This window comes from Malus sylvestris, chromosome 11 (genome assembly GCF_916048215.2).
Source record: "Malus sylvestris chromosome 11, drMalSylv7.2, whole genome shotgun sequence".
NCBI lineage: Eukaryota > Viridiplantae > Streptophyta > Magnoliopsida > Rosales > Rosaceae > Malus > Malus sylvestris.
The window spans coordinates 29,016,661-29,040,837 of NC_062270.1; the positions used below are offsets into that span (position 1 = coordinate 29,016,661).

General features: G+C 36.9%; 2 protein-coding genes across 3 annotated transcripts; one reads left to right on the forward strand and one right to left on the reverse strand.

Annotated features, from left to right (window-relative positions):
• The first annotated feature begins 7,162 nt into the window (after window positions 1–7,162).
• LOC126590082 (GDSL esterase/lipase At4g26790-like) lies at window positions 7,163–8,823 on the forward strand. The gene is made up of 3 exons (XM_050255581.1): window positions 7,163–7,587; window positions 7,936–8,425; window positions 8,529–8,823. The coding sequence occupies exons 1-3, from the start codon at window positions 7,222–7,224 to the stop codon at window positions 8,720–8,722; spliced, it is 1,050 nt and encodes a 349-aa protein (XP_050111538.1). The 5' UTR covers window positions 7,163–7,221; the 3' UTR covers window positions 8,723–8,823.
• A 9,657-nt stretch (window positions 8,824–18,480) lies between these two features.
• Window positions 18,481–23,853, reverse strand: LOC126590080 (EH domain-containing protein 1). 2 transcript variants are annotated; one of them, XM_050255578.1, is made up of 16 exons: window positions 23,639–23,853; window positions 23,425–23,504; window positions 22,850–22,918; window positions 22,701–22,758; window positions 22,455–22,513; window positions 22,292–22,331; window positions 22,150–22,211; window positions 21,592–21,705; window positions 21,332–21,432; window positions 21,192–21,243; window positions 20,194–20,322; window positions 19,860–20,111; window positions 19,664–19,743; window positions 19,414–19,540; window positions 19,083–19,226; window positions 18,481–19,007 (listed from the first exon to the last, which is right to left on the reverse strand). In XM_050255578.1, exons 1-16 carry the CDS (start codon window positions 23,721–23,723, stop codon window positions 18,819–18,821), a joined length of 1,641 nt encoding a protein of 546 aa, XP_050111535.1. In that variant the 5' UTR covers window positions 23,724–23,853; the 3' UTR covers window positions 18,481–18,818. The 2 variants fall into 2 exon arrangements, with proteins under 2 accessions (XP_050111535.1, XP_050111534.1); XM_050255577.1 differs by having other exon boundaries at window positions 22,292–22,334; window positions 23,639–23,852.
• Window positions 23,854–24,177: the final 324 nt, after the last annotated feature.

Genomic DNA, 24,177 nt, shown 5'->3' on the forward strand with positions numbered 1-24,177 from the left:
AAGAAACAAATAAAGAAAGAAATATAGTGATTAATTTCTTCTCTATACAAAACTCAAAGCTATTACAACAACAACTACCTTGGTTGATGATTACTAACCAAAGAAAAGATCACCTTTTTCTTCTCTTCAAAATGGGGTTGCTGCCTTTTATTTTTCTGCTTCTCTCTCGGTTTCTTTCATTACCAAATGCAACAAGTGGGAGCACAACAACCAATTCTCTCCCTTTCTTTATTTGCTGCTCTATGTTTTTCTGCAGCCATTCCCGTGACTTTTCACATATGCCAAAGAAAAAAACTTTAAACAAAATGCCCTTTTTTTCTCCCCAAAACAAGGAAGAAACATAATCATGTTGTCTTTTTTTTCTTTTGATTTGTTTAATAGCCAAAAGCTTTTTTTGTTTTGTTCTCCACTTGGCCACTTATTCAACAATCTCCACCTTGGCCAAGTTCCGAAAAACGCAATGATAAGCCAACCAACACAATTAACACACAACATCACTCCCAAACACTAGCAAGAGAACAACTCATGCCGAGCCAAATGCTCCAAAACTCCTACTGCTCAACGCCTTCTTTATATAGGTAAAATGTGAGCCAAGTTCAAGCAATGAACAAACTTGGCTACACCAACAACCTTAGTCAACATATCAACGAGGTTGTCTTTAGTTGGAATCTTCTGGAGAATGATTTCCCCTTCACCAACAATTTCATGAACAAAGTGATAACGCACATCTATGTGCTTGGTCCTCGCATGATGAACCTGATACTTAGCCAAATAAATGGCACTCTAACTATCACAATGTACCTCCACCTGCTTCTGATCAACCCCCAAATCTCTAATCAGCCCATGTATCCAAATGGCCTCCTTTATAGCTTCAGCAACTGCCATATATTCAGCCTCTGTAGTAGACAAGGCAACATACGACTGCAAAATGGACCTCCAACAAACTGGCCCTTTAGCCATAGTAAACATATAGCCTGTAGTAGACTTCCTTCCATCTAGATCACTTGCATAATCTGAATCAACATAACCAACTGCAAAATGGCCAATGCTAGAGTCATCTCTCTCAAAGCATAAACCAACATCTCGAGTACCATGGAGATACCTCAATATCCACTTAGCTGCTTGCCAATGCTTTTTACCTGGATTATGCATATATCGATTCACCATGCCAACTGCATGAGCAATATTCGGTCTAAAGCATACCATTGCATACATCAAACTACCAACCAAATTTGCATATGGTATATTTTTCATTTGCAGTTTTTTTTTATCAGTTTTAGGACATTGTAGAGAACTCAATTTAAAATGAGGAGCCAAATGGGTACTAACCGGTTTGGTTGAATCATGAACTCCAAACTTCCGAATCAACTTCTCAAGGTATTGTCTTTGATTCAAATTGACCAAACCCTTCTCTCTATCTCTAGTGATCTCCATGCCAAGGATCTTCTTTGCTTCACCAAGATCCTTCATCTCAAACTCATTCTTCATTTGCTTCTTCAATTTTTCAATCTCTTCAACATTCTTTGAGGCAATCAACATATCATCAACATATATCAACAAATAAATGAAAGACCCATCTTGCAACTTTTTGAAGTACACACTATGATCATATTGACTTCTAGAATAATTTTGGCCTCTCATAAATTTATCAAACCTCAAATACCATTGCCTTGGAGATTGCTTCAAGCCATAAAGTGATTTCTTCAATTTGCAAAACAAATTCTCCTTCCCTTTCACTATATACCCATCCGGTTGACACATATAAATCTCTTCATTCAAATCACCATGTAGGAAAGCCGTCTTCACATCAAGTTGCTCAAGTTCAAGATCATACTGTGCAATAAGAGCTAACATAATGCGAATTGAGGAGTGTTTCACAACCGGAGAAAAGATTTCATTGTAGTCAATGCCCTCCTTTTGTACATACCCTTTAACAACTAATCTTGCTTTGAATCTCACATTGCTTTTCTCATCAGCATCTTCCTTCTTGGCATACACTCATTTGCAACCGATAGCTTTCTTGCCCTTAGGCAATTTAGCTAACTCCCAAGTCTTGTTCTTCAAGAGAGAATTCATCTCATCACCCATGCCATTGCACCACCTCTCCTTTTCTTCACTCTCAATAGCTTCCTCAAAATTGGATGGAATCTCATCAGTGATAATAGGAAGAGCAAAAGAAACAGTCACTATACCGAGCTGGCTTGGTAATTTGTCTCTTTCCTCTGTTCTTGGCAATAGACTCTTGAGGTGAAACTTCCTCTTCAACTTGAATAGAATCTTCAAGTTCAACTTGTTCAACATCCTCATGGTCTCCAACTTCTTCACTTGTAGTGGCTTCAACATCAGCGAAAATAGGATTTGAAGTACCAAAGGCAACTTTCTCAAGCTCCACCTATTAGACATCTTTCACATTCTTCTCAGAAACTTTGTACATACTTTCTTCATCAAATGTCACATCTCTGCTGATTACAAGTTTTTTCATCTCTGGGCACCACAACCTGTAACCTTTGACACCACTACTAAAACCAAGAAAGATAGCCTTTTTGGCTCTAGGATCAAGTTTATTTTCAGTCACATGAAAATAAGCAGGTGAACCAAAAATACGGATATAGTCATAATCAGAAGAAGGTTTTCCAGTCCATACCTCCATTGGTGTCTTACCCTGAACAGCAGCTGAGGGTAACCAGTTGATGATGTGACATGCATAATTAACTGCCTCTGCCCAAAATGACTTGCTTAAACCCGACTGAGACAACATACATCTAACCTTCTCAAGCAAGGTTCGATTCAATCTTTCTGCAACTCCATTTTGTTGTGGAGTTCCCTTGACACTGAAATGTCTTACAATCCCTTCTTCTTTGAAAACTTTCAAGAAATGGTCGGATGTGTATTCACCACCATTATCCGATCTCAAAACCTTAATCTTTCTCCCAGTCTGGTTCTCAACCATTTTCTTCCAACCCAAGAAAATGCTTAATACCTCACTCTTGTGCTTCATAGTGTAGACCTAAGACATTTTTGAATAATCATTAACAAAGGTCACGAACCAATGTCTACCACTCAAAGAGGGAGTCTTGGTAGGACCCCAAACATCCAAATGCACATAATCAAGAATGTCATTCGTCTGATGTACAACAGTACCAAACTTCACTCTAGTTTGTTTCCCCAAGACACAATGCTCGCAGAAATCAAGCTTACAAGTCGTGGCACATTTTAGAAGACCTTGTTTCACAAGCCCTTGTAGAGCTTTCTCACCGGCATGACCTAATCTCATATGCCACAGTCTAGTAGTATCAGAATCGGATGTGCCCATATTTTCTGAGACTACAGATGCTTCACCTATCACAGTGCTTCCTTGCAATAAATACAAATGGCCACATCGAGGAGCTTTCATCACAACAAGTGCACCATAAGTAACTTTCAATGTCTATCCATCTGAATGAAACCTGAAGCCCTTGGATTCCAAAGTACCCAAAGAAATAAGATTTTTCTTCAAATTCGGTACATATCGAACACCGATCAACTCTTTAACCATGCCATCATGCAACTTCAAACGAACTGTACCAATCCCTTCTGTTGTGCAAGGATTGTCATCTCCCATGAACACAACGCCACCATCAAACTCTTTCAAGCTTGAAAACCAATCATTGTGAGGAGTCATATGATAAGTAAAACCTGTATCCAACACCCACTTAGTAGCACAATCAAATGATGAACAAGTGGTTAAAGCAAAATCAGAAAAATCTGTTTCAACCTCAGCAACATTAGCTTCAGAACTTTCTTTGCCTTTGGTCTTCAATGTAGGACAATCTTTCTTCCAATGGCCCTTATTACGACAAAAGGCACATTCATCCATTTCCAAAGGTTTTCTACCTTTAGAGTTTCCTCTAAGTCGAGACTGTGATTTTTTCCTACTAGAAGATGATCTTCTCTCCGATGATCTACCTCTAACAAATAAAGCTTCAGAGGTACTAACATGGTTCTTATCTCTATGCCTTATTTCATAATTCATCAAGACATTTGACACATCTTCAAATTTCACAGTTTCTTTACCATGCATAATAGTGGTAACAAAATGCTCATAAGAGTCCGGCAAGGAATTCAACAATATTAAGGCCTTATCTTCATCCTTAATATCCTCATCTAAATTTAACAAGTCGGCAATCAACTTATTAAAAGCATCAAGTGTCTAATCATTTTTGTACCTTCTTTGTATTGGAAGCGGTAGAGCTTTTTCTTCAAGTGTAGCCGATTCTCTGCACTCTTCGTCATATACTTGTCTTCCAATTTTTGCCACAACACACTTGCTAATGTCTCCCGCATCACAAAATACTTCTGAGTTTTTGCAAGGCATAACCGAATTGAAGAGCAAGCCCACAAATTTAATTTCTCCCATTCCGGCTTCGACATAACTTCCGGCTTCTCTCCCAAAGCGGCAAGTAGATCTTGTTGAGCCAGCACATCTTTGACCTCACATTGCTACATCCCGAAGTTGTTTGTGCCATCAAACTTTACCACTTCGAACTTTGCATTTTGCATCGTAGTTCTTGCAAACCCGGAGTTCCTTCCAAAAGGATTCTCATCTTGCCCGTCTGACATCTTTGGCAACTAGACAGTACCCAAGAGCAACCAGTGCTCTGATACCAATTGTTGTGCTAGGATAGCACCAAACCTTATGGAACCAACTCAAGCTAACCCACAGGAAATATATCAAATGGAATGTAAGAACAAAATATAAAAGACACCAAGATTTTAACGAGGTTCCTCAACAGTCAGTGTAACTGGAGTACGTCCTCGGAGCAGTAGGAGCTCACCCAATAATCCACTATCAACCAAATGGAAGTTTACAAAGTGTTGGCAATCTCACAACCCAAAAAACCCAATACAACCAATAGCTCTCACACACCAAAGAAACAAATAGAGAAAGAAATATAGTGATTAATTTCTTCTCTATACAAAGCTCAAAGCTATTACAACAACAACTACCTTGGTGGATGATTACTGACCAAAGAAAAGATCACCTTCTTCTTCTCTTCAAAATGGGGCTGCTGCCTTTTATTTTTCTGCTTCTCTCTCGGTTTCTTTCATTACCAAATGCAACAAGTGGGAGCACAACAACCAATTCTCTCCTTTTCTTTATTTGCTGCTCTATGTTTTTCTGCAGCCATTCCCGTGACTTTTCACATATGCCAAAGAAAAAAACTTTAGACAAAGTGCCCTTTTTTTCTCCTCAAAACAAGGAAGAAACATAATCATGTTGTTCTTTTTTTCTTTTGATTTGTTTAATAGCCAAAAGCTTTTTTTGTTTTGTTCTCCATTTGGCCACTTGGCCACTTATTCAACAGCCTTATGGTTTGGTGGGCCATTTGGGGGGCTTGGAATGCTATGCTTTGGAACGGAAAATCGAAAAAACCTGATCATGTTGTTGCCAGAGCTATTAGCTAGTGGATGGACTTTCAGGGATCGGTGGCAGCCACCAGCTATAGTTCCACCTCTCATATCGTTTCCCGTTGGATTAGACCCCAGCTGAACCATATCAAAATCAATGTCGATGGTGCGTGGAAGGAGTCTGTGAAATTGGGTGGTGTAGGAATTGTGATCCGGGACCATCGGGGTATGTTTGTAGCAGCAAGATTTGCTATTTTTAAGTACGTTTCCTTGCCCCGCCATATCGAAGCTCTTGCGGTAAGGGAGGGGTTGTTGTTGGCAGTTCAAAGGCGATTTCTTAATATTGTTATTGAGAGTGATGCACTCCAGATTGTTTCAGTTCTTCGTTGTGAGCTTCTAAATGACTCCCCCATCAGGATCATCGTGGAAGATTCCAAGGTCTTGCTGTCTTTGATCACTGGAGCAACTATGGCCCATACTCGCCCCCAAAACAATGAAGGTGCTCACCGTTTGGCACGTTATGTTGTTGCAAGTTTGGTTTCTTGTTCGTGATTTGAAGAACCACCTGATATCATTTTGAATATTTTGTTTTCAGGCTGTAATTCTCGAGCTTGAAATGGCAGCTCATCACTTATAGTACTCATTTTATTATTCTATGAATTAATATCGTCTCTTAAAATAAAAAAAAATAAAAAAATAAAGAATAATATTACGAAAGCCTTGGGTGCAAGTAAAGTTGCCAGAAGCATCATAAGTAGTTTTCATGAGCTTTTTAACATTTATAGGATGGTTAACAGGGTTCCCAACATATTCTAGACAACATGACCACTAGCATTTGGGCCTAATAATATACTCCAGTATGTGGGCCAGTATAGTATAAGCAATATGTGGATCCATGGTCCATAAATTTGGGCATGAAAAAGAAAAAATAAACCCAAAGAAATTCCATGACTCGAAAACACTTCTCAAGTTTTAAAGGGAACAACGTTGAAAGTATTTTTGGTTGGCAAATGATTGAAAAGGTCACTCTCGGAGAAGTTTACAATGAGTCAGTAGGTTTCAATCTTTTCACGTTCGTATCAATTTGTGTATTTTTTCTGTTTGACTTTATGATCCTTCGTTAAATTGATGACATGACAAGCGTGTGAATTATTTTTGAGTTGACGTGGAAGCTACACCCAAAGTACAACCAATCATACAATTTGGTCTCAATGGTGCAAAATTTGCTTGTATACAACCTAGAAACAGATTCCACATCCACCAAATCATTACTTTAACATACAATCATAACATTAAATAAACTGAAGACATAAATTAACAAGACTTTGAAACTTTATAGTGCAATTTGAGAAAATTAAAATCCTACTACTCATTTTGAAAATCTGAAAATCACCTAAAACGCAGAAAGCGTAAATACAACGACACCAACAAAATTGTTTTTCCTATATCTCTCTCTAGCCTTGTTTAATCCTTCAATCCTTTTACCTTTCTCATTGGGGTTTAAGAATTAAACAATTATGACAAAGCCAGAGTCATGATCTATATTCACCTTTTTGTACCATCCCTAAACCAGAATCTCCAACTCATGACTCAATTATCTATTAGGTTTCAGATTCAGCTACAAATTAGGTCCTTCCTCCTATTTTCCTTACCAGTTCCTCTACCATTGACTCTCCCACATACAACAACCCCAACAGAAGTTAAACCTCCAACAAACTTCATCAACCTCCGCTTCTACGAGGTTCTTCCATTTCATATATATTCAAACCATCCCTACCAACAACTTGCACCATTTTTATACTCTAAACCGGTGAGTTCGAGAGAAGCGAAAATATGACAGTTAAGGCCATTCAATGGCTCCTCCTAGGCCATCTCCTAGTGCAGGTTTCTATGGTGTGTGCCAGAGTTCCAGCAATCATTGTGTTTGGAGACTCTACTGTGGATGCAGGGAACAACAACCAGATATCGACAGTCCTAAAGAGCAACTTTGAACCCTACGGTCACAATTTCTATGGAGGCTTGGCTACTGGCCGGTTTTCCAACGGTAGGCTTGCAACGGACTTCCTTTCTGAAGGTTTTATGATCAAGCCGACCATACCTGCATACTTGGATCCTGCCTATAGCATTTCGGATTTTGCCACCGGAGTTTGCTTCGCCTCTGCCGGAACTGGCTATGATAATGCTACTTCTGATGTGCTAGTAAGTCGCATTATGACTCAACCTAGTACGCCTAACATGCGGCAATGACCTTCGGGCCAAATAACATCTCCTTCCCCCCTCAGGTATGGGGTGGAATGGCGAGTTCGTAGGTTCAATACCTGATTGATGCATGAGTGAATCAACAAATTGAAAACAGAACAAGGAAAACTAATCTAAAAACATAAAATAGTTGTTTCCAACAATTTTCAGAAACTCAGTTAATTCTGAGTTCTAATCATTTCAATCATCTTATTGCTTTCGTGTCGTTTCAAATCAGAACAGTTATACAAAGTTAAAATAAAGACATACAGGCTTGTTTTGTTTACAGCTGCTAAACTAATCTTGCAGTCTGTGATACCTCTTTGGAAAGAACTGGAGTACTATAAGGAATACCAGAAGAAGCTGCGACGCTATCTAGGCAACAACAAAGCTAACGAGGTTCTGGGAGAAGCACTTTACCTGATTAGTATAGGAACTAATGATTTTCTAGAAAACTACTTTGTATTTTCACGCAGACGATCTCAGTTTTCCATTGAGGAGTACCAAAACTTTCTACTAGGAATTGCTGGAAATTTCATCAGAGAGCTTTACCAGCTTGGAGCTCGGAAGATGGTTATAAGCGGCCTTCCTCCAATGGGTTGCGTGCCACTGGAGAGAACTACAAATATCATTTCTGGGGGTGTTTGTAATGAGAAGTACAATGATGTGGCTAGGAGTTTCAACAAGAAGTTGCAGGGATTGGTTGAAAAGCTCAAGAAGGAACTGGTTAAATTTCAACTTGTTCTTTCAGACCCATACGATATTGTCTCAAAAATCATTCGAAACCCAGCCTTTTTTGGTGAGTTCTATGGTCTTGTCTTCACTATGATTCCAATTCTATTGTCACTTACAGATTTTGTGCATGACATAAAAAACAATCCGGTAAATTTCCTATTTTGCAGGATTTGAAAATGTAGCAAAAGCCTGCTGCGGCACAGGAATGTTCGAGATGAGCTATCTGTGTAATAAGATAAACCCGTTCACATGTTCAGATCCAAATAAATATGTATTCTGGGATGCCTTCCACCCCACAGAGAAAACAAATGCCATTGTTGCAGATCATGTATTTAAAACTGACCTGGTTCAATTTCTATGAGAAGTACAAAGTATAGAATGCGGTGTATGTAATTTATGTTCTAGTAGTCTTGTCTGTGGCACCATCCCATTATTTATATAAAAGATATGATCGTTCATTTTTCCCGAGTCTAAGTTTGACACCGACAGAGATGCCATACAGATGAAATGAGTATTTAAACAAAAACATATTACCTTATAAAACTACCATTAAGGTCTACAAAACCATATTGAATACCAAGTACAAAGGGCTGGACATGAAATAGAACATAACTTAAAACGGATGACTGAGGCTGCAATTACTCATGAAATGGTTTCTTACGACATACGGTACCAAGAATTATACAATGCTTCTTAGGGAAAAGATTACCGTGGGGTGAAACCTCAAGCCCAACAAAACACTCTTCAACTTTTCGTCACAATTGACCCAGTAAACTATTACACTATTCATATACACAACTTTCCCACCACTCGATTACCCAGTTCAAAGAGATGTCTATAATTTGAACATAAACTTCATATTGCACTAAACAGATAAAAAAATGCATAATTAAAAATAACAATGATCATATTGCACGCAAAGTTAAAAATAAACTTCATATTGCACGCAAAGTTAAAAATAACAATGATCATGGCAGTGATTAATTTGGTGAGATTTGGTATGGAAAAATTGGAAGGTAATAATTTACCTAAAGGTGCAGAGACAGACGGAGGATGTCTAGTCTAATTGCTTGCTGTCTCTAAATCCTTCACGCTAGGCAGTACCTTTACCTTGACCTGAATCCAGCCAGGCTTGCAATTTATAGGTTTATTATTTGGGAACTTTATTGGAATGTATGAAGTTTCAAGTTCGTATGATCATATAAAGAGCAATGCTTGGGGTACTCAAAGATGAACGGGAGACTTTACTCAAAAAATTTCGTGTTTGATTTACAGAACTTTGTGCTTCTAATGGAAACCGGTCATATTATAAATCATTTTGTAAATATTATCCTTATAAAAAATGAATTAAAACTAAGATCATTAAGTCGATCAATTGTAGTAAATAGACAAACGGTTCGTAATGTTTTTACCATTTCCGTCCATTTGTTCTTATACAATTCGATGACTAAACGACCTTAGTTCTAATTGAATTTTTGTAGACATGATCTTTATAGAGAAATTTATAATATGAATGGTTCTAATCATAAACACGAAAGTCTATAAATAAAAAACGAAGAGTTTTGAGTATGAACTCCTACTCATCATTTAAGTGGTCAAGTATTATTCTCATATAAATACTTCTATTATTCTCCCTCGCTTTTCTCATCATTTTCTTCACAAGCTATATTAGAGAAAGGGTAGGGCTATTCACAAACACATTTCTATCTCTCACACATCTTTGTTAATTTTGTACATTGATTTTCTTCAAATCGTTCAATCTGACAGTCAAATCAAGAAAAATATGTGAGAGGTAAAAATGGATGTGTAAATAGCACAACTTTAGGAGAAATTTTTCAAAATACTTGGAATATATGTTGTGTGTGTGTATATATATAGGAAAACTAATGAAAATGGCTTGAAAACTTTGAGACATATTCATGGAAATGTACCATCATGTGACAAGTTTTTAATACACAGAACATATTTGTCGCAATATTTAGAGGGGTAATCAGGTAATGTGAATTCAAGACCTCAGGAGCAGGAAGGTGCTTAATGGCCCAACCTAGCTAGACCTAAACCATTAAGATTGGCTTAATTGTGTTTTGTGCCAAAAAATCTTTGACCCAATTCGAGCCATGGTGCATGTCGTGCTTGTCCCAACCCACAAAAATTTAAACGGGTTGGGTTCATTTTGTGTTGGGTTAGCTCAACTTGTTGTACATCTTCATACAAGGGTTACGACTTGAATCTATGAAGTCCCAATTATAGCATACAAATGTGAGGCATATAGTGATCAACAAGTTTCTTTAGATTAAAATTGGCTTGTGATGAGTCAATATTATATTATATATTTTGTTGGAATTTATTAGGTTTATTTAGGAAATTAATTAGAGATTTGATTTGATTTTGTAGTAGGGTATTTTTGGCATTTGCGCATTAGGGTTTCTTAGGTTTATTGCTCTATAAATAGAGCTTGGAATTTAGTTTGAGAATAAGTGAGTCACAATGTAGTCTCTAGGGTTTTTTGTAGCCGTCTCGGCATTCTCAGTTTGTTCAATAAAATTCTTATTATTCTTGTTAGTCTTGTTCGTTGCGCACTCTGATATTCAACTTGGTATCAGAGCAGGTTTGATCCTTCGGGATTTAATCTGCTTCTGTTTGCTCGTATCAGTTTGATATCATTTTGCTGTCTTGTCTAGTTTAGGTTCGTGAAAATTGTTTTTTTTTCTGGTTTGGTTTTGGGATCTTGTTTCTGCCTTGATTGGTTTAGACTGTTTATTTGTGGGTAGTTTGATATAAAAAAAAATAAAAAAAAGTAAAACTAGAGTCTCGCCGCCGCATGCTGCATGGAGACCCATCCGTCTCATCGCCTGTGTGGAATCTGCATCAGAACCATAACACGCACCACCATCTCCGCTGCTACATCCATTGGTCCACGATCAACCAGCCTTTCCCGCAACAGACCTGCCGCACACCACCGTTGATGCTCAACCTGAGAACACCAAACTCGGATCGAGTTCGTCCTCGCCTTGTACTCCGCTGCTCTGATTGCATCTCACCAGCCGCCTTACCACATCGTTTCCTGCACTGTATCCGCACCCTCTGCACCTTGCGCGTTTTGCACTAGAGTTCCTGCGCATGTTTGCACAGAAAGGGAAAGGAGGAAGATGGGGAAAAGAAGAAGAAAAGAAAAAAAAAGAAGCCCCACACGGGCAAGGAAAAAAAAAAAGCTTTTGGTTAGAAGTTTTGGGGCCCACGTATTGTTGTTTTTGGGCTTGTATCTCTAGCTTGTTGTTGCCTTCTACAATGATCATTCGAGTGCTTGGATTGGTAACCACTCGAATGACGTTGTGTACATGGTGAATTGGAATTTTTGCTTGTTTGTTTAGGTTTGTTCAGAAGTTGGAAATCTTGCACTGGCATTGGCATGGAAATCTTGCATTGGCACTGGCATGGAATCTTGCACTGGCACTGGCATGGAAATCTTGCACTGGCACTGGCATTGGAATTTGGAATCTTGCACTTGCACCGATAGAATTTCGTATTGAAATTGGCATCGGAAGTTAGCATAACAAAGCTTGCATCCACATCGTCTGTTGGCAAACTCATGTCGTATACCACCATGAGTTTGACGAGGGGTGTTGGAATTTATTAGGTTTATTTAGGAAATTAATTAGAGATTTGATTTGATTTTGTAGTAGGGTATTTTTGGCATTTGCGCATTAGGGTTTCTTAGGTTTATTGCTCTATAAATAGAGCTTGGAATTTAGTTTGAGAATAAGTGAGTCACAATGTAGTCTCTAGGGGTTTTTTGTAGCCGTCTCGGCATTCTAAGTTTGTTCAATAAAATTCTTATTATTCTTGTTAGTCTTGTTCGTTGCGCACTCTGATATTCAACTTATTTTACCCTATTCTTAGTATAATTTGGTAATTATTTTAGTAGAATTTTGATACTTTGCTTTATATTTTCAATATAGGACATTCGACTTCCTTTGGAGCAAAACATGATCAAACGGATGAATTTTGGAGCAATTCAAATTGGAGGACGTTCGTGTGTACTTTGCTTTATATTTTCAATATAGGACATTCGACTTCCTTTGGAGCAAAACATGATCAAACGGATGAATTTTGGAGCAATTCAAATTGGAGGACGTTCGTGTGTCTCTTGGCTTATTTTTGTTAAAATTTGGGATTATCCTACCGGGTGGTTATTTTTTGGCGATTAAATGAAGGAGCAGTGCGCATAGCTGAAAAGTAACGTTTCTGGACTTAAACTGCGTTTTTTGAGCCCAAGATGACCTCAGATGGGTTCGTGGCCTATTGGAGAAGTGTTCAGAATAGTCCAAGCTCTAAATCCAGCTATTTTGGGCCAGTTTTGGAGCTGATACGGGTCCAGAACGTGGCTGTGCAGATTTATAGGCAAATTTACCAAGTCAATTTAGGATTATGTTTCCTATTTTATTTCAATTTACTTAGTTTCCTAGTCTTATTCTAAGACTTTTTATTTAGGAGGGTTTTATTTAGAGTAGTATAAATAAGCCTTTTGGCAGACCTAGGGTTTCTCGGGGAGAACATACGGAAGATTTGAGAAGAAGACTTTGGGAAGAATTCAAGACTTATACTTTCAGGTGTTTTCATTCTTTTTCTAGTTTAATATAATTATGTTGATTTTAATTATGAATATGCGTAGCTAATTTTCTTTTGCTAGGGTGAGGCCATGATCCTTAGCAAAAATATGTAGCCTCTTCTTAATTTTCTTATGAATTTATGCATGCAAGTTTTGGATTGTTAATCACTGTGCTTTAAACTATCTATTTGTCTTAGTGATTCGCGACCTTTAGGATAATTAGAAAAGTAATTTGATGCAATTTTGGTGGAGGGTTGTCCCTAAAATTGACTAAGGCTTCTTGTGGTTAACATGTGTAACTACTTAGGATAGACGACTCGTCTTAGGAGTTATATGGTTTTTCAAAAGGTTTTCACAAAACTTAATGAGTCTTACATGTTTACATTCGATCTGGACGCCACAGACGGATTGCATGATTAGATATACGTTATATGTTGGGGGTTCCAAGTAAGGCGTACTTTAGGAAAATCTAACCTTCAAAGTATGCATGTGTAATTCATAAGGAATTAGAAGAACTACGTAGGATTGTTAGGATGACGGCGGAACCCTAGTGCTTTTCCAAATTTGTTTCTTAAAATCTTTTCTCTTGTTTTGTTTCCTTTTTAATTGGTTATTAGTTGCTTTCCCTAAATTAGTTTTATTAAAAATTCGTTTTTATTTTTTTTAAATTTAAAATCTTCATTTTCCAATCTTTATTTTCAGTGAATTAACTAGGATTAGGATTTTTCATAAATTGTTTAAAATAATCCCTATGAAAAACGACCTTACTTGAGCTGTTTATACTACGACTACTTTGTTCTCTTGCATGTATTTTTAAGTGTTTTTTATCCTTACTTTTGTAGGTGGTAAAATCCCTATCAGCTTGCAATGATTGAAATAAATATTGGCACTAAAAGCATGCTTGCTACATTAAGGACACCGGAATAAGGTTCTCGTACTTGAAAGACCTTAACGTACCAAGCATTGTTATAGATGGATCTTGGCTTGGTTCTAAGTTGTCTTCACCAAATTGCTTCCATAGTTTCCAGGGTTCTGTCGTACCATAGAGATCGAACATTGAAATAAAGCTCCCGTACTTGAAAGGTCTTTGTATCGGCAAAAAAAGAACAGAAAATAGAAAGGCCCTTGTAAAACCTTGTTAGGCAGGTAGTAACCCAACAAGTCGGACTCTATAGGATGAAAGTAACAATCTGATAGGAAGATCAAGATGAGTTTGCAAAAGTAGAGAGAGGGTTTCAAGTTTAAGGATTAGAGAGAGAGAGAGTGTGAGTGTTTAAAGAAACACATCAAACAATTTCGTAATGTCAGAGATCAATAATAGAGATTATTTTATTCAAATATATATTTCCCACTTTATATTGTGATGTGTGTGTGTATTAACATAGCTTGAAGTGAGATATATTCCAAAGTAACATTATGTGGCGGTGTTTTTAATACACAATACAAATTCTTCTCCCAATATTGAGAGACGGGTGATGTGAATTCAAGACCTCAGGAAGCAAGAAGTTGTGGAATGACCCAACCTGGACCATTAAGATTGGCTCAACTGTGTTTTGTGCCAAAAAACCTTGACCCAATCCAAACTACGATGCATGTCATGTTTGTTCTAACCCATAAAAATTTAAACAGGTCGGGTTGTTCTGTGTTGGGTTAGCTTGACCTGTTGTATATCTCTATGCAAGAATAACCACTTGAATCTATGAACTCCCAATTATGCATATGTCTATTTCCTTTCAAGGCATGAAAAAATATGGAGCTAAGAAGCTTTATTAAGATATACATAGTCCTCATTGTTATGATAATTAACCAATAAAGAACTCTCTTATTGTTTTGATTGTTTTGAGAGCCTTTTTATAGCCTAAGTTTTTTAGTATTAGAGCGATTCATTTATCAACATTGGTCACCTCCATTTTTTTCTCCTAGAATCTAAAAAAGAATATTGTTTTTTGTAGTTTGACTATACCTTTTCACTTCAAAATATCTCTAACATTCGTTAAAATACAGCTACCTCGAGTTGATTCAATCTGAGTTATGATTCATGTGGTGCTTGGTCCAGCCCACAAAAAAAGAGCATTGTATAGTTATGGGCTATCTTTAAACAGGTCGGACTTGTGATATGTTGGTTAGCTCGACTTGTTGTACATCGTTATTCAATGGTAATAACTTGAAAATAAGGTACCTTGAATCTATGAGGCCGAATTATAGCATGCAACTGTGAAGCATATAGCAATCATTAAGTTTCTTTGGGTTGGGGTTGTGCTGTGCAGGGCGTGCTCGGTGTTCATATGTGTTTGGGGGCTAGATAAACATTAATGTTTCAAAAACTGACTATCAGTACTAAAGCAGGAAAACAACTTTATGCAGTTTCTAGTTTTACTAGTTTGGCTGAGGCATTTCCTTCAGTTAGTCCAAACTTTGTTGGTGGTGCATCAATGTTGTTGAAACCAAAAGATTACCTTCTAAATACCACTTATTCTAATGGTGTTACTTTGTTGGAGGCTGCTTTACCAGAAACTTATAGAATGTACACAATTTTAAAGATATTGTTCTTAAATATAAAATATCAAGTATGACTTAGTGCAGTAATGGTTGAGATGGGCCAATCGGGACAATTTGTTGCCTTTGAACATTAGTGTTACTTTTGACAAAGATGAAGGTCGTAAGAAGAGAAACCGGAACAAGGGGAAGTGGTTGCTAATGAGGAATGCTCCTGAAGATTTTTTTCTTTTTTTTTTTCATATTTTTTTCATAATGTCGTCCACTCATATAATATAACACATGAAAATATAACATTATGTGGTGGTGTTTCTAGTACACACAACAAATTGTTACAAATTGAGAGAGGAGCGATGTGAATTCAAGATCTCGAGAGCAAGGAGGTGTGTAATGGCCCAACTTAGCTTGACATGGACCATTAAGATTCGCTCAATTGTGTTTCGGCCGAATTTTTTTGACCCAATCCGAGATATAGTGCATCCTGTGCTTGTCCCCGTTGAAGAAAACCTAACAGTCACAACCCACAAAAATTTAAACAGGTCGGGGTCATGTTGGGTTGGGTTAGCTCGACCCATGGTACATCTCTATGCAGGGATACCACTTGAAAATTTGGTATCTATGAACTCCTAATTATAGCATGCAATTGTGAGGCGATTAATAATCAACAAATTTTTTTGGATTATAATTAGGAATGGGCAAAATATCCTGGGTATGGGTAGTTACAGTTATCCACCCTTTTAAACTTTACAATTATAGTTATGGGAACCGTTTAAATAAATACCGATTACGGGTAGACCCATTTACCCGAGAAACATAAATGAATATAAGTATTAGCCGCCTATACAAACAAATACTTGTTTAACCTTTTTTTTTGTCAAATTAAAAACCCTAAAAATTGTTCGACCACCGAGATTTCTCCTATCGCCGCCCTTCTCTCTCATATCGATTTAACTTGGAATGATAATAGAATATTGTACAAAATTGCAAATAGTTTTCAACTTGCATTTCTATTTCTTTGTCGAACAATTTAAAATAGTTTTCATTTTTCCTTTTTTATGTACTCAGAAATTTGAAGGACAGATGACCAACAATTGGCAAGTTCCATTTCATCCCCAACCCATAAAAATTCAAACTCAATTTTAAGGTCAAGGGTGATCCTCCATGTCCCTAAAGCTTAGCTATCTCTGGTTTCTGACCATTGCAGACTCCCGAAAAATAATTTATATACTTGATGGAAGAAACTACATATACTTACCTTAGAATTTGACCTAGCTAAAAACCCCTTCTCAAGTAATCCTACATATCTGACACACCGAAACCAAGGGGTAATTATGTGTTTTTCTATTGTCAACTTATTAAAAAAAAAGGGATAAATGGGTATGCCGTTACAGTTAAATAGGTACAGTTACCCGTTTATAATCGGTTATCTGTATAGGTATACTTGTTTATAGAACTACCAACGGATAAAAGTTAAACAGGTAATGACTTGAAAAGTTATAGATAAATAACCGCGGTTATCCACCCATCATAACTGTTGCTGATCTCTAATTAAAGTTGGCTTGCAATGAGTGAAATGGATATTGGCGTAAAAGCATCTCCCAAATTGCTTGCTACAGTAAGGACCGTAACTTGTTGTCCCCCTTATTACATTTCAGAAGAATAACGGAATAGGGATCTCGTACTTGAAAAGCCTTACTCTAGCAAGCATTGTTGTAGATGGATCTTAGCCTAGTTCTAGGAGCATACCCAATTGAGGCTTTATCCTTCATGAAGTTACTACATTTGAAGCCCTAATGAGAAATTTTATTTCCAATGAACCGGAAAATGAGGCTAGATCCATCATTTGGGCTAACAACTTTTTTTATTGGGTAGCAAAAAATTAGGCTATATTCAACTCCAAAAATGAGTTGGGTCCACCAGAAAAGTAGCTATCCATGTGAGCCAAATTTTGCCTCTCTTTCCCCACTTACGAATACACATATACTCTCCTTTTATTCTTTTTTTAATTCTTTCTCTTTGCATATTTTTGTTCAAAATGTCCACCATTTTATTTGTATGTTTAATGCTTAAGACATAAAATGATATAAGATGTTCTACTAAAAGGGTTTACTTTTGTTATTTTCTAAATTAAAACACACTACAGATTAAAATGACATTGGAAGTTTAGAGACATAAACCGAAAACATAAACAAACAATACACCTAAATTGCAAGGGCATTACAATTTAGTTATGAGATAAAATCTGATCTTGTCTGATTTCAAAGAAACGAATCAACGGATAAGATTGAGATAAGAGAATGTAATCCAAAAGTTCATAAGTGATGAAATCTAATTTAATCAGAATTTGAATTTTTTTAGCCCCATATAAAAACAACTCATTTAAAAATCACTTAAGAAAAGTTTACACAATTTTTTTTTATCTCGTAATCAAATTATTACATAAATAAATCTATAGAGTCAAAAGTAACAAGGCTCTCATTGGAAGAGATTCTGTTATAAAGTCCCAAAGATTTTTTGGAGCTCTAAATTGGGAGAATTTTTTAGGTGTTCCCATCACCCCACATCACCATGGACACTTGTGTACCCATCCAATCAGGGGATGCCACGTTTCCCATTAAAGAATCTTTCTGATTTATTTTTTAAGAAAATCTTAACAAACACTTTAATGGGAAACGTGACATCCCTTGATTGGATGGGTACACCAAGTGTGATGGTGATGTGGGGTGACGGGAACACCTAAAAATTTCTCCTAAATTGGGCCCTCTCCCACAAATTGCTTCCATTTCCATGGTACCGTAGAGATCAAACACCGGAATAAAGCTCATGTACTTGAAGGGGCTTCGTAAACCCTTGTTATGCAGATAGTAACCATCTAACTGAAAGATCAAGATGAGTTTGCAGAAGTAGAGAGAGGGTTTCAAGTCCATGGCTTGGAGAGAGATTAAACCAATTCGAATCATAATCTACGTAGAACAGGAAGAAGATGAATTCACGGTTGCTCCATGAAACTACAATTGGACAAAGAATTCAACAAATACATAAATCCGCAACTGTGACAATAGAGTTCGTAAACCTCTCAGGGAATAATAGTGCACATAAAATTTTCATTCACTTTCGATCGTTTAGGCACTTTGATAATCGCCTGCCCTTGGTCCTAAATCATTCCCCAACAACGTTAACATTACAAATAAGGAGCCCGCTTGCGAAATCTTCTATAGCGATTGGCACCATCTAAATCCCGGAAAAACTGTAATACGAGTTGAAACCATACTATGCTACAACAAACACCAGGATACTCAAGACGAGCAATGCTCCCTCAAGAGTTCATGATACTTCTCAGAACTGTTTTTACCTATTGGTCGTATGGATTTTTGAAATTCTTCAAGAGCTCTGGGATATCATAACCCAGCATTTCATCGACGGCATCTATCATCTTAGGCTTTAACTTCTCGAAATTGTCAATGCTGTAACCACTCAAGATGTCCCTGAAGTGGTCTACGTCTGGGAAATCCCCTGGAGGTAGATGGTGCTCCCTCTGAACCTGTATAGTACGGCAAAGTGTGAGCATTATAGAGTAGAGAGTGTGCATACGACAGGGGGAGGGAGGGAATAGTACCTTTTTAAATTCATCTTCCAAATTATCAATAAGCCTCTGTTGAGCCTTAGCCTTCCCCAATATGGCAGGCATCTCCTTCTTTAAATGGCTAATTATGTAAGCATGTATCTTGGCAGCTCTGGCACGCTTCACAAATTCATTGATCTGCGAAAAACAAAGGTCATCAAAATTCCATTCCATATGAATCTCTGCAAGAAACATTCAGTTTCTAACAAGAAATAAATAAGGGGCCCAAACCTAATATCACCTCTACATAAAGCTTGCAAGTTTGCAAATAAAACCAGAGAGCAACTTGGTAAAGATTCAAGATACGTAAATATAACAAACTCACTCTGCGATCACAAGCCTTCTTTGGAATATCCTTTAAATCAGCCAGAAGATCCTCCTGTTCCTTTTCAAAGAGTTCTTTCCCAACTGGACCCGTAGCAGCCTCATTTACAGGTTTGTCATTGAAGGAGCTGCAAAAGAGAAAATTAGCTTGCAACGATCGAACCAAGGTATATGCAAGGAACATTGGAATATATTTGCAACTACAGGATTTGCTTCCAAGGAGTTAATGAATGCAAGGATGGAGAGGCTACCCAATATAAACTCGCATGACCTCAGGAGTATTAAGAACCTTCCCAAGTGACCACATCAATGCTCCATAAACCCTCATCAACTGCATACCAAGAATGAAAAATGATTTAAGCGCAGCATCCACTGACCTAATTAAGTTCCCACAAAATTATGTAGAAGGATAATAATCAAAGAGATCCATGTATTGCCTATGCTTACTTGTTGGGTATCAATTTGATCTGCCTTGTTCAGAACAACACGAATTTTATCGTCATGGCCATGTAAAGATGAAATAACGCGCTTGAACTCATCACTGACATCAAGTTTATGAGGATCAAACAGAAGTAGAATGAGGTCACACTTTGCAGCAAACCACGAAGTTACCCCAGTAAAATCGTAGGCTCGTTGTGTCCGTTGCTTCTCTCCGGATAAAACTCCAGGAGTATCCACAAATGTAATGTGTTCTAGCAGCTTGGATATAAAAATGTGTAAGCTTTAGGTGTTTCAAAGGGCAACTCGGAGAATTTCAAGGTGATTCTGAAAAATAACTCACAGAATGTGGCATTTGAGAACACTCAAACTTTGACAAGAATGCTGTTCCAAAAGTTGTGAGACCACTAAACGGCATGTCAGCTTGGACAGCAATGGTATTCCCAGGAACACTTCTTTCATCAGGTCCAGACTACATGCAAGAAGAATTAACTAGTAAACAATATTAATTTCAGAAACGTTGACAGAAAACAAAAAACAAAAGACAATACTGCAAATGGAATGTGGAAAAGTTTAATATCTACGAAAACCAACAGAGTATATAAGGGTAACAAGTGAAATATTGTTTTATTGACAATGACCAGAAACACAAAATGTCCCTCAATTTCTCTCCAAATTCCTAGAACTAGGCTAATAACAAGCTTAGTACCCTATCCATACCCTTGGCATTCTGCCACACTGCTCTGCAATCTGTCTTCCAATTCCAGACTCATGACTGGTATGAGAGACTATTTCAACCAATAGAAACCAGACAAAATACAACTGTCTTTTTTCTATTGAAATTTAAAATACAACAGTTTCTAATATATAGAACAAAACGCAAGATTACATTGTCAAAAGTGCCAATGCACCCTAGTTTTAATGAAATGTTAAAGGATATATACCCCTACTGAAAATTACCAAACAGGATGACACATAAACATAAAGAAAAAGTTTCTTTAAATTGAAAGCACAAAAATTTAAGGCAAGCCATGGATGGTTATCTGTTTAAGAAGTATAGGGATTTTTGGTATCCTTCTTGAGTCCAACTTTTTGTTTTCGAAACTAATGAATGTCAAGTAATTTAGCTACATTTGTCATTTTTGAAAATAAAAAATTGGATCCAAGAAGGATAACAAACAGGCTCTTAGTTTCTACCTTCTTACTGAGTCCCTGTAAAGCCTAATTATATGGCTTTTTAACTTGCATGCAGCCATATAAAACATTTAGTTTAACTTTTAATTGCTAAGCAATTCAAAACTGTCTTAATGACAACATAAAAGAAGATAAATTGGCAATTACCATAACAACAACAAATCTATCGGTTGTAGGCTCGGGACCAATGTGAGCTCCTGTCAAAAGTAAAATAAGATAAGGGATGGAATAGATGAACACACTTTCTGTGCAAGAAAAATAATTACACAAAGACACACTTTCCCAGAGGATAACTACTTTTAAGCAAATGTTTAATGAATGTTGTTTTCCCAGTGGAGTATTGACCCAAAAGCATAACCATGGGTTTAGCATCAAAATCACTATTTGTCTGCAGAATAAAGCAAATAAATATCAATTGATAACTAATACATGCCACAATTAGATATATGTTTGAGAAGATCCAATAAAAAAAAATGAAATAAAACTATGAGGGACTGGGCATTAAATCTGATGAAAGAACTAGAAGCAAGGACTAATTCTCACTCACCAGTAAGGGGGACACAAAATCGTTGAACTTGTAAGTAACTTCTAATGGCTTCAGCTTCTGAACATACAGTCTCTTCAACCCATCAATAATTGATGTCACAGAAGAAAGCGGTACCTAAAAATATGCCAAAGATTTTTTTATAAGGTATTAAACGGAGTGAACAACTCATGTCTACCCAACAGTATTGCAAATTTCATCACAGGAAAATTGATAACCAACTCTGACATATCACGCATAAAAAACCTAAAACTGACGTATGCAAGGTTCTCTCTCCATTTTTTTCACTATGTAAAATGGCCTCTTCTAGCCTTTCTTGTGGACGCAGAGTCTTAATTGACTCAAAGCTTTTGCATGACCTTGATAAACTTAACCTAATAAAAACATAAGTATTTTGCAATCATAAATTTCTCACAAAAAAATGAAAAAATAAACTCAACTTATCCAAATAAGAAAATTCAAGTTCGTATCCAATAGAAACAATTTTAGGATAAATCCCTTTTTCTGAATACCATGAAAGCAAAAGGGCAATTGCCTCCAAAACTAAGAAACAACATATACCTTTTTTGCTGATTTTGAAGAAAACCAAAGCGCTGAAGGTGATTGTTGCACCAGAGCAGTTCCTGCGTCACAGATTATATGTAAATCGACAGCCAAAACCAAAAGTAGCAGTACACATCTCATAGTTAGAGAAACTCCTCACCATTTACTTCGTTTTCATTTGACTTGTGCGTATGCTTTTTCTTCTGAATAAATTAAGTAAATGAAATCAAATTGCTTCAGCCATATACAATGAATCAATTAAAAATAAATAAATCCATAACAATGAGTAACACAAATAAGAAAGGTTTAAAAAGCATATGTACCGCTGATAATAATGCATCCAAACCCTCCATAACAGGAGGCTTCAGACTTTCCAAGTCAACTGAAACACAGCATTCAAAGTTTAAGTTACATGTGTTGCTAAACAAGAAATTAAAATTAATAAGTAAATAAAAAATACTTGTGCACTATTCATATTTATGAAGAAGCAGGCATTACAAGTCACCAACTTATACATGAGTATCTATCAAGCATGCATTCCAACACAAAGTTAAACAAACGAAACCCACCATTGCTATTCTGTAAACCGTGTGTAATGTCATGTCCAGCTTGTGCAAGAGAAACTAGCTAGAAACAAAACAGTAACATGTCAGATTCCTATCAATCCAATATTGATTTTTGATAAATGGAAAAGAAAAATAACAGTTTATAAAATAACCTGCATAGCGGCAACGAACTCACTAAAACCAAGATATCCCTGCCTCTTTGAATCGGCAATGGCCCAAACCTTAAGAAAAGTAACGAACTTAATAAATAAAAAAACCTCTATAAAGCAGGCTGGAAGCCACCAAAAGAAAAAAAATGATATTTGACAAATGTATTGTAAACCCAATTCAAGCAACAAAGTTTAACCAAAGTATAAAAAAAGGTAGGGGCTTTGCTACAAATGCATTGTGATGTTTGGCATATAGATAATAATCTTTAAGCTTGAATTAATCAAAGTAACCCAATCTGCAAAATCAGATGCCAACTTCAACGGCTCTACTCGCGTATTACATGTCACAATAAATCCGCATTGCTCAACGGAAATACAAACCCACCATCCTAACAAAATGTATTTCTGAAATGATACGACAACGCATTAACTGAGCTTACACTAACCCCTACATCAAAAACAAATTCACCAAATACTAATAGTATTGAATTACAGCAAAAACGACAAACAAATGAAAACGAGACGCACTAATTTGATAAAAGAAAATATCAGATAAACAAAATAAAACGCAAATTAACCTGCTTGAGATCCTGCCGATTCAGATTGGACATGCCGAAGAACTTTATAGCATCACCCCCGGTAATGCGGCCATCACCGTCTGAACAAAACCACAGGAAAAAAAAGAAACTCAATTACAGTTGCTCAATTTTCTCGGGAACCAAACAGAAAACCAAGAAATTTTCCTGGAAAATGCGTGTTGACAGACTGACAGTGTAAAATGTAAGCACGCACCTGAATCAGCGAATCGAAACCATTCCTGGTAGATTTTCTGATGCTCTTTGGAGCACGAACTGATCGGAACTGAAGAAATTTCCATAAATCGTAACCCGAGAGAGAAAGAATCTGATTGAAAATTTGGGATTTTCCAGATTTAAATTTTCCAAACTTCTTAAAAACGGAGACGCTCTTTGATGGGTTTGTTTTTGTTTCTCTTTCCCCCAGGGTGTCCTACTCCTTCTTACCGACGTAAAGGCGTTAAATCTTGTTTCACACGGCGTCGTTTTGATGAGTTGGCATGACGGGACGTTTTACTTTAATCGGAGGTCATGTGGAGGTCAAGGCCTGAAACGGCGACGCATCCGTTTCGTTTTCGTAGTTGTGTGCATCACAAGTGGCACGCGAAATAATTGGCAAGTTGTCACTTCTTCTTGTCGTTGCGACTAAATTGCGAATGTAATGGAAATGGTGACTCCTTGTTGTCAATGTGTAACATCCAAATCTTACAACAGCAAAATTCTGCTACTAAATGTCTTTTTCTATTATTCGTATTG